General features: G+C 48.9%; 1 protein-coding gene across 1 annotated transcript; it reads right to left on the bottom strand.

Annotated features, from left to right (window-relative positions):
- Nucleotides 1-376: 376 nt before the first annotated feature.
- On the bottom strand, nt 377-9,723 carry SGPP2 (sphingosine-1-phosphate phosphatase 2; the record flags this gene model as incomplete). Its single annotated transcript, XM_009580303.1, has 3 exons — nt 377-922; nt 6,909-6,998; nt 9,544-9,723. Coding segments are annotated over 3 exons (816 nt in total), but the record flags the coding sequence as incomplete, so codon positions are not given.
- Nucleotides 9,724-11,107: the final 1,384 nt, after the last annotated feature.

Genomic DNA, 11,107 nt, shown 5'->3' with positions numbered 1-11,107 from the left:
AGCAACCCCGCCGCCAGGCAAGCAGTTTCGCAGCTCCTGGGGCCGGCATCCCGCAGGCACAGCCACGCTTCCCGACACCCCCAGCCCCACGGCAAACCAGCTGCTGCTGCCCCTCCGGCAGGGATTTTGGGTTTGTACTCTGTGCTTGTCATCTTTAGTCCTCTGGGCCAGGGGTCTCTAATTATGGGACATAGTGGGGTCAGCAATTTCTAACCCGAAGTTATTTGTGTACAGTGATTCCCAAGACTCTTCCCAATCGGGTATTTTAGGCCAGTGCAGAAAGGCACAAAACACTTTTTGGTCAAGTTACCAGCCTTGATCGACTCATCGCATCTCTGAAACGGTGGTGCCATACATTGCTTTGTAGGCGCTGCGCTCACATCAATCCTAACAGCTCGTGCAGCAGCGGCACAATCACGGTAGCACTGAAGCCAACTGAGGAGTACGTTATAAATTTGTATGGCACTTCGACTTCCAGTCGTCTTCGGGCTTCCAGGTCGCCAATAGGAAACTTGTACCGATAACCCAGCACGCCGAGTACCACACTCTTCATGAGCTGGCGCGTCAATAGAACAACAAAGATCCCTACAAAGAACCTAGCTAGCACTATCACCACTATTTTACTGGTAATCAGAGGAAATCCAAGCTGAAAATTTTCACTGGCGTAGGCTGGCGCGGCATACTGGTTATTTAACCAAAATCCCACAGTTGCTCCAGCTCCTGCTCCTAAGATAGTAGTGGTGTCTCCCCTGGTAGGGCTGTAATAGTCCAGTTTGGGGTAGTTGTAACATAAGACAAGAGGCACAACTATGGAAAGCAGTGGGCAGAAGGGACTAGTTAACAGCAAGTGATCTATCATGTCCCACGCAGGATACAAGAGCATGAGCAGCGCAGCTGAAATCAGCGCTCCGCCGATCACGTCCTGCAAAGAGACCATGTTTAAAAGCTTTGTGAGACCTGGAAGGCAAAACAGATATTCTCGGGTGAAGATAAAAGACCAGTATCTGCATTCGTGAGCGTGCAGCAGCAGAGGAATGCCCTGAATTCACAGCGATGGCACCGCCCAGGCAGTGACAACCCAAAGCTTTGCTAAACAAAACGTGACAATCTATGAACCCATCCTTAGCCTTGTCCGTGTGAATATATCTACTGACTCGTATTTTTCCCCTGAACAAGTGAGATTCTCCCCCTCACCTGCTTTCATGTTTTAGGGGCACCCTCCGCCTACGACCTCAGTGGAAAAGGCACATGCACGTGCACGTATCACAGTAAGCTGCCTTCAGACAAACCCTTCCCCTTCCATAATCCTACAAGTAATTTCATCATATCAGTAGGATTATCACTTGCTTGCTTTGCATAAATGGGAAGACGCTGTCTTTTGTCAGAGAGAAGCACCCCGTCCAGGAACACAGGCTCCGGGGGAGAAAAGTGCAGAGCTGCGGGGCATGGTGCCATGATTTCTGCCGATCGCGGCAAGAGGTAGGCACCGCCGGGCAAGAATACGTCAAGGAGAAATTTGTTGCCCAAGCCTCTGAAATCCAGCTTGTAGTTAAGCGCCCAAGGCAAGCGCATAGTTAAAACCTAATTTATTAACAGAGGCAAAGCAGGTGTTTTCAGAACTTGATTGCTGTCGACCGCAAGGCTGGGGAAGGATACAAGAGCTAACCCCTAACAAAAGCTGTCTGTATGAGAGCAGCCAGATAAAAAGCAATATAACAAGTTTCCCCGTGCTGCTCTCCCGGCGTCGCTCAGGAGGCAGCAGAGTTTGTATTCTGACCATGAAATGCCCTGCAAAAGCTAGAGTTAATCACAGACAGAAATGTCCTCTTCTCAAGATTGTATCTTTTTCACCGAGTCATGACAGTTGACTACCACCATGCTTGGTCACAGTCTAAAATGAATTATTTATGAGAACTTCATTTATAGTTAGGCAGGAATGAAGGGACTTTTTCACAACAGAAATATTTCATGATTTTCTGGTAAATGCATTACTCCAGTATGGCTGAACTTTTAGCTGTTTACAACTTCCAGGCAACAGATTCACAGCACATTTGGTTTTAAGCAACTCCCAGAGCTATTTTGTGTATTCCTAATACAAATTTCCACTTACATTTATTCCCTCATCCATGACACGAGGATAGCCGTGGACATACACAAAGTTGTTCACGGATGCCTAACATGTAAAATACCATTAGGTGTCAATATTTCGCAACACCAAAATTTTTAGATGATAACTTTACGCAGAAAGGCATGTTTTGGCCTAACAGTAAGTAACTGCATCGACACGAAAGAGCTGGGGGTTGCTCCCAGCACCGATGCTCAGAAATCCCATCACCTCTGTGCACCTCCACTTCCCACCTCACTATTTGCCCACTTCATATTAGAAGAAAAAAGTCTTGACATCTCAATACCTCCTCCACGTGTGATCAACGATTGAAATTCAAAAGCTTTTCACGTGCTTTTCTGTTCCAATTGAAGACATTTAACCGAACATTAACATTCCCCTAACAAATGCTTTGCTCAGAGTTACCCAGCTGACTCCAGCAGTTCCCAGCTGGGGCGCAGACACCCTCTATTTGCAAACCTGATTGAAGTTTTCTGAATTTTATTATCCTCCCGCTCAGCCCCAACGCAGTAACACGGCCCCTGTAGTTTTCAGGCAGGACCCAGATAACCAGCTCTGCTCCCAGCCAGCAGCTTATACCAGCGGTCTCCAAAGTGGGTGCACAAGGCAACCCATCGGGCTGTGGGAAGAACATACTTTTTGCACCACTAATAAGTAAAATAAAAAATAGACATATATTTTAAAAGTAGTGTTTATTTCATCCTTATCTCATCCTTTTTTTAATTTCTATTTTTTTGTATGCTTATAGTATATTTATCAGTGTAGTAATACATGTATATAATTCATAAATAAATATACATATATTGGGCGTGCATGCTAAAAATTTTTTTTACTGATAGGGGTGCATGATCAAAAAAGTTTGGAGACTAGTGGTTTATACTGTTTTTCGCCCCATCCACCAATCTATGGGCTTCTTTGGAGACTCCTTACTAGAAGCTGCTGGAGAGCGCGGGCCATACCCAGCCCAGCCCGTCAGCAGTGATTCCTTTGGTTCTGGTACGCACGGGCAGAGGTTTGATTTTCTGAGCACCCAGAAGAGGCGGGCGAGTTCAAGACCAACACTTTACCAAGACATTTAGCGGTGCAAAATTAATGATTTCCCCCCTCGCCTGTTAAACTAAGGAGAGGATGGGAAGAGGAAGGATTTCTGTGAGAAAAACTGCTTTTCTGGGACTCTCCCTACTGTGCACCCAGGAGCGGGACCTTCGCTCTTCCCGGCGGTGGAGCTGCTGTTAGCACTCCCAGGAAGCACATTCTTGCCCGTCTTGCCTGTGTAAACAGATTAGCCTCTTGCCAAACCCACAATTATAAAGGAATTTTTAAATGAGGGCAGGCACGGATTTTGCTCAAGGTGCAGCACTACCAGCAAAGCTTAAAACCTCCCGCTTCCCTGCTGGGATGCTCCAGCTCCCTCAGCACCAGGGACTGCTGCGGCAGTGCTCCACAGGCTCCCAAAAAGCCCCCCGGCTGCCATGCAGCTGGGCCCCACTCCCGCACAGCACCCCGCTCCCGCACAAATATCTTATTTGCTTTCCACTCCTGTAGGTTACTCTGTTTCACCCCACGAGGACTGTAGTGCCACAGTGTGTAAAGTGATGCCATCACACTATTTGTTTACCAGCTTTAAAATATTTAAGATAATTTCAGGATTAATGGTGGTGGTAAAAGACCTGAGATACAGCCCGGCAAAGGAGCAGGGTGGGGGCTACAGCGTACCCTCTGCGGGGGGTTAATCAGCGATACATGCATCAACACCCGATTGCTATATCTCAGGGAAAAAAACCAATTTACCTTGTTTACAGAAACAACTTTCAGGTTTCTTTTTGGTCATAAAAAAGACCAGTCAGACTTCTGACTTCTCTCTGTATCCTACCCCCGGCACTGGCCGGCACAGGGCATTATTGCTTTTAACTCAGGGCAGCACGGCGGGAAGCTGCAGTACCAGTAAGGCTGTCACACCATCGCTGCGGCTCCGGAGTGACCGTCTGCTTCCCCAAGCCCCCGCCGCTGGCTGGAGACAGGGGAGTCTGCCTGACACCGGGAGGAGACCCGGCTCTGCCTCCACAGCGAATGCCAAACCCATTAGCTGGGTGCATGAAGAAATTCCTACGGCTGGCCCTGAAGGGTTCAAAGAAAGCTCAAAGCCTCCCCTCCTCCCCCCCGGTTTGGGGGCTGCCCTCGGCTGATGAAGTTCTTCCCAATACGATTTGCAGTGACCTGGCTCGCATCTTTTTGGAATGCTGTGCACTCACATGAACACCATCGCTCATCGTTTCAAATAGGAGATGACTCGGATGTGCTGCAGCAAGGCTGAGACAGAAAAACTTGTTCATCTCACTGAGACAGGGATCAAAAATTGTGCCAAAGCTTTAAGATGGGGAGTAAAGGGATATTTTCTAAATACAATTATCTGGGGAAAAATGCAAACAACAACAGTCCTATTGTCTCCAATCGCGTTTTGTTCCTTAAAAATAACCTCTGTAAAATTACAGATTCTCTGCTTCAAAACGTGTCCAAATTTTCACTTTGCCCTTTCCAGGTAACTGCAGATTCCCACTTCCCCAGCTCCTCAGACTCCATCATTTATGACCTAAAAGGCAGGACCCTGCCTTTCCCCTGCTTCTCCACGCACATGGGACATTCTCGTGTTGAGGTGGTGAAGGCGGATTGCTGTAATTAAATTATCTCTCAGCAGTGCAAGTGTATTGCATCCACCCCATTCTCTAGCTGGGTGATGCTCTCCTGGTAACAGCCCAGGCAACGGGTGTTTGTTCCCTTTTCCCCAAGCTTAGGATTCATTCTGATATGGCTATAATGATGCAGATAGCTCTCATACCAGTTTACTGCCTCTCCAGAAGGTCTTTAATGGTGACATCTCTTCTACTGACATGACTGTGCTTTTTGAGGCTGCTCCTGGCCCAAAAGCAACACCAGCAATGCTGAAATGCAGACTGATTTGTAGAGCTGAGGCTACAGAAGATGAGCTCCCGTGCCAGAGCTCCAGCTACAGCTGTAGCAAAGCACTGTGCAACCACCTTGCTACTCCTTTTCTGGTTCCTCAAACAGGAAAAATACAGTTACACTAAGTTGGTGGGTATATTTTACCCATTCATTTGCTTTACTAAAATATTATGATTGCTTAATACACAATTATGTCCTGTCGGTATTCATTTTCTACTCAGACCTCAGTTAAGAACTCATTAGATAGAGGCTGTTTCGGCTGGTGGCTTGGCTGAGCGGCCGCTGCGCCTCGGCCCCGCGCTATCTCGGGCAGCTCAGGGTGAAGCCGTCCCTCAAAGTGTGGTAAACGTCTCGGAACCGCACTTCTTCCCCGAAAGCACCTGTCACTGCAGGTGGGACGCCAGAACCTGTCACCGCAGGTGGGACAGATGGCACCGCAGAGGGAAGGGGGTTGCGTTTGGGCAGCTGTGACCATCAGCCATTTCCCCAGCTCCGTCCCCACCATGGCACGCACGGGATGAAGACCCGGCAAAGTACGTTTGCCCTTTTGAAAGGCAGCATTGCTCACAGTTCAACTAAGGAGCTTTTTTTATTTTAAAGCCCTTTTTTATCATGTCAAAGGCACAAAGGACTTTTTCTTCTTTACCCTAAAATTCATCTAAATTTAGAGGAGTCTTTCATTATGATGGACCAGCAAGGGAAGTATGCAAAGAATTTTTACTGATTGACTTAAGGTCACTAGTCAAGAAAGGGCATCTCCAGCTTCGATTTAAGATGTTGTTTTGATCCACTAGTCCTGGAAGGGAAGGTCAAGCTATATTTTATAGATAACCTTAATCTCATAAGGGCTCCCTTTCTTACAGTCATCAAGCCTCCTTATTACAAACATAATTATTACTCGGTAAAAAAATGCAATTATTTATGCATATGCAACCAGCAAACAATGCCTATCAAACTCCTGCAGGGAAGTAGCAGGCAGTTTTTATCCATAGTTAGGCAGCTGGACCACCCCCCTGACCATTACATATAACAGATCAGTAACAATTCCTCTTGTCAGGAAGGAACCAGCTACTGCCAAATCAAAGTTACACTGAAATCTGTTCTTAAAGCAGGGTTGACATCTCTAAACAACTGTGCCCAACAAGTCTGGCACATGAAGTCAGAGACATTTTATGATTATTTTTGAAGAAAGTATTTGTGCATCTCAATCCTTTAAGAATGAATTTCCTACCAGCTGAAAACGAGAAGCTTGTCATAATATTTTCTTAAGTGCCATGTCCCTGTACGGTAACACGAGCCGTGCTGTCCCCCAGCCCCCGACGGCAGCTCACTTGTCACGTTTTACCCTCCCCTCCGCTCTCCGGTCGCCGGCGTGACTCACCCACCTGCTATTCCTTCCCTGACGCTCCCAGGCTAAACCAGCCCAGAATATTTCTCACTGACAACAGCGATACTGTTGCACAAAAGGCTTAGCTGAGGAGCAGCGTCAGTTGCCCAAGTGCATTCCTCGCAATTAAAATTTCAAAATAGAGAACTACAATTCGGATGCCACACCGACCTCACCCGGCTCCTCAGCCCACGCGCACTGCTGCTTCCCTCACGGTATAAATAATTCCCCTGCGGATTCAAATAGCAATAGCCTGAGGGTTTCCTCACAGCTGCCTTTGAACATACAGCCTCAAATTCAGTGGCATGACTGCTGTACTCCTGCAGCGGCAGGGCCAAGGCAGGCCGTGCATCGCTTGAAGAGTGGGAGCTGGGGATCGCTGGGTACGCGGAGCGGGAGGCAGGGCCGGCGCGGGGCGGCGCGGGGCACCCTTACCAGGACGGTGTGCATCCCCGTGTAGAGCCTGCTGAGACACACCAGCGTCGAAAACACAAACGCTGCTACCAGGCCTAGTTCGAACGGATACTGTGAACAGGGAAAAAAATAAATACACATTACACCCACTTTAACATCAGTATATATCCAAAATAAAACATCCAAGCAGCCGGACCGACGTAAGGATCTCGTGTTGGGAAGCGGCTCCTGAGCTGTACTTTCCCAAAGAGATTAACGTGACCCGAGACGAGACCTCACATCGGCCAACGTGCAATCCTGCTGGAAGGTCGTTTCGTTATCCGTGGTGCCCGCTTTTGCAAAGGTCTAGTCCTAGCGTGGGGAAACCTGGGAAACAGATGGCATTTGCAGAGTTTTTCCCCACAATATCCACCTGCAAAATCCATGTTAGTGCTAAAGACCTTAAGGAAAAAAGGTACAGCACGTTGTACGAGCGATGCCCGAGGTTGAACTGCGGCCTCAGATCACCCGAGGGGAACGCGATAGCCGCAGAGCCTGGCCAAAGCGTGATCAATAGTCCTTGAGCAGCGGGCTGGGGGGGGGGAAATCAATGTCTGGGCTGAAAACCGCAGTCCAGCTATTAGAGTAGTCAGGGCTGCTCTTCCCTGTGACACTTAAGGCTTAATCATCTTCTTATGAAGCTGGTTTTGCTTTATTCCCTCTCTGAGTTGCCTATGAACATGCAAAGAAGTGTTGAAATAAATCAACATTTAAAAAGCAAAAAAACCCCACACATTTGGTAAAGAATAAGCTTAACATATTAGCCCTTAATCTACGCATTCAAATCCTGAAACCGAGTGGGCTGGTGGGCTCCTTTCAGTCCGTAAAGGACGTTTTTCTGAAAAAAATAAACCAACCCAAAATATAAATAAATGAAATTAATTCACTCGATTTGACACAAAGTCTCCATCTACTGCCGCGGGGCTGATGACTGACCAGGGTGGCCATAGGTCAGCGCAAAAATGCTTCTGTGGAAATTTTAAGCATAACAACTTGCTTCTGGCCCTTTCCCCTGGCGTACTCTAGCCCTGGGAATAGAGAGCTCAGACCCGGCTGCAGATGTCACTCCCAGTTCATAAAACACTATTTTTTTCTCACTTCGTTAAGCCTTTGGAGAATTTACGCCCACTTTATTCCCCCCTCAGCAGGCAGCCTGGGAGCTAGTCCAGATTGGTAATTGATGACTAGGGCAGCTTTAGAAGATAGCAGCATAATGTACTGGTAGATTTTTCCTTCTTAACAGAGGCAATTAATTAATTTAATTATTTTACAGTAGCTTTATTGTTTCATGGCAGTTTCCAAGAAGTACGAGACAGCCCGTGAAGAGCTGCGTGTCCCACTGGTAGCTTATCAATCGAGGAGGCGGCGAAAGTGCTGCTGACAGGTCTTTTTGGCAGATCTGACACGTGGGATGGATCTGGCCTTCCAGGGCTGAAAAATATCCTGTCTTATGGCTCCTGCTCCCCGGCCCCATCCCACTGCCAAGCTGCTCCGACCAGTTGCCGTACAACTACCAGGGAGCAGGAGGCTGGCAGCGCAGCGCTGGGCACCACTGACCTGCTCGCTCATCCCTGCGCCGCGGGCAGGAGCACAGCCCGCTGCTTCGCGGCTGGGACCGGATGAGTCTGGAAGTTAAATTAATTCAGAGATCCCCCTGTAATTCAGAGATCTCCGTTTCTATGAGTTACAGCTCCAGGACACAGCACCTTTCATCAAAGGGGTGGCCACCTTTTGTCCCTGCATACACACTGGCACCGCGGGGAGGACACCCAGGGACACCGCGACAGCGAGACCCCCGGCCGTACTGCGAGCCCTCTCGGTTACACGGGTTTATCTTTGAAATACACTTGAGAGGGCTGAGAAACACGCTTAAATACGATGCAGCCAGGAAGTTATTATTGCTAGAGTACAGGAAACACACGTTTGTATTCATAAAATGAAACAAAAATAATCATCATGGAGAAATGAGTTTCTGGGAAATAAACCTTTTAGAAAGATAAAAGGCTGAAGGTTTGGGGAAAATAATTATGAGATCTCCCCCAGCAGCCTACAGCTCCAGGGCAGGGGAGGCTGCTGTTACTTCTCTGACAAACAGGCTCTCAAATCCTGTTGTATGCTATTAGTATAACACGGGTTAGAGCTAGGGGATTTCCAAGGATGCTTTTCCTGCATCATACAAAAACCAGGCGACGCAGAGCTCCTTCGGCTTCCCTGGGAGCCGGCGTCTCCCGATGTGCAGCGTTGGCTTGGCAGGCACGGGGCGAGCACAAAACACTGACCCGGGCACCTTCCGCAGCAGCACCGCGGCTCCCTCCACGGTCACCCCGCATGCGAAAACACTGCGAACCCGCCAAACCGCAGCAGGGCGGCACACCCCGCCCGCGGCTCTGAGTGGGCTTCGTGCTAAAGAAAGGAGATTTCCACTAAATTTCTTCTTGTGTCTATGATCGGCCAGCTACGGGTAACAACTGGGAAAAATACACGTCTGTGAAAAGAAATACAGAGCTCCTCTGGAAGTGGCAACAGCTTTGGATTCGCTAGTTTTCTGTAGCTTGCTGGAGGCAGACACATGCTTTTCTTTTTGCTATTTTGTTTGTTTTCTTTTTGTACCCCCTACCTGGTACTGGTTCATGGTTGCAATGAAGAAGGAGAAGGAGATGGCAGTGGCTGCCATGGCGTGGGTGGAAGGCATCCCGTACTCTGCATCCGTCCTCATTTCCAGCTTGACGACAGGTGGCGAGAGGGGCCGAGGCCACTTCAGGATGTCCTTGGAGACCTGGCCGATGTACATCACTATCTGGGGAGAGGAAAGGCCACAGGCTGTCAGTCAGCACGGGCAACCCCCACCCAGCCCACCCGAGAACAACCTCCATTTCTGCGCTTTTTCCTGCAAAATCCACCACCCCAAGCGCAGAAGGTATCCCCTGAATTATTAAAGGGGTTTCCATTATCCCGGTCAGTGAAGGAAGCGGCAGTTTTACTGCACCATGTTGTAACCTGATCAGAAGTGGGACCAAAAGGAGGGTTCGCTGACGAGATGCAGCAATACAGGATGGCGTGAGACGGACAGCTGGCTCCCACCCCGCGCTAGAGAAGTTTACGTTTCCTCCCTATCCCTTACAACCCCTCTCCTGCAAAGCAAACAGGTATAAGAGAAATTTTTCTGCCACCACCTTCAAATCACCACCTTGCCCAGCCGCGTCCCTCCCAGCTCCACGCAGCAGCTCTCCGAGGGCAGCACCCGCTCTCCCATTCCCAGCAGCTCCCACTCCACCCACCGCACAAGGTGCTGCAGGAACCCCGCTGGGACGCACCACTGGTGTGGTTATTAAATAATAATCCTTGGGGAGGCAGCAGAGAGAAAACTGGACGAGCAACATAAAGTACCAGTTCTCCTGCCTAACTCCCTAACAAAGGGCTTTTGTGCCCTGCTTGGGACACCAGAGGTTTAAGCAAGGGTTCCAGTAATTACCTGCTGAGCACTGCAATGCAGTGATTTTGGGGGGAAATGTTGTATTCTCAGGTCGCTGCAAGCAGTAGCGATGGGAAGCAGAGGCAAGAGGCAAAGCTGGCCAGCATCCCCGAGAGGTGCAGCCCATCCAGCAGTGCCCAGGGCACCCGCCGTGCTGCCATCCTCTGCTCCTCAGCACGCCCTTCCCACAGGCAATGGGTTCTCAGCATCCACAGTGCGAAGGATGCGAACAAAAGTCACCCAGGCTGTCCCTGGAGGATTTATTTGCTTTCCGTTGCCCCATCCTTCCTTTGGATAGTGCAGCGAGACATATGCAAAGCAAGCTCTACAAAACAAAGCAAACCTTTTTTCTTTTTTTTTTTTAAATACAAAAATCAGGTTATCTGACATCTGCCACGAAAGCTCCGTTGCTGTGCGAGACAGCTCGCTGTTCTGCTTCTCACGCTTCCACTAGTAAAGGAGGGGTCTTAAAATAACACCCTTCACGTGCTGGTGTTAGCCATATGCCAGAACAGCAACACAATCATCCACTGCCACAGTTGTCACCAGCCACATTGCATCCCTCTCTTTCCCACCAGCCATTTAAAAAATGGCTTCACATTAAAAGAAAGACATCAGGATTCACAAATCAGGACCAGGAAAAAGCCAAAATGTCACGTTCCTTCATCCCCCACTCTACAGCAAGGGGCATGCCGCAGGGGGCATGCCA

The sequence above is a fragment of the Fulmarus glacialis genome, unplaced genomic scaffold (genome assembly GCF_000690835.1).
Source record: "Fulmarus glacialis isolate BGI_N327 unplaced genomic scaffold, ASM69083v1 scaffold31726, whole genome shotgun sequence".
Lineage (NCBI taxonomy): Eukaryota > Metazoa > Chordata > Aves > Procellariiformes > Procellariidae > Fulmarus > Fulmarus glacialis.
The sequence above is the reverse complement of the archived record's forward strand: the minus strand, read 5'-3'. Positions and strand labels throughout refer to the sequence as shown.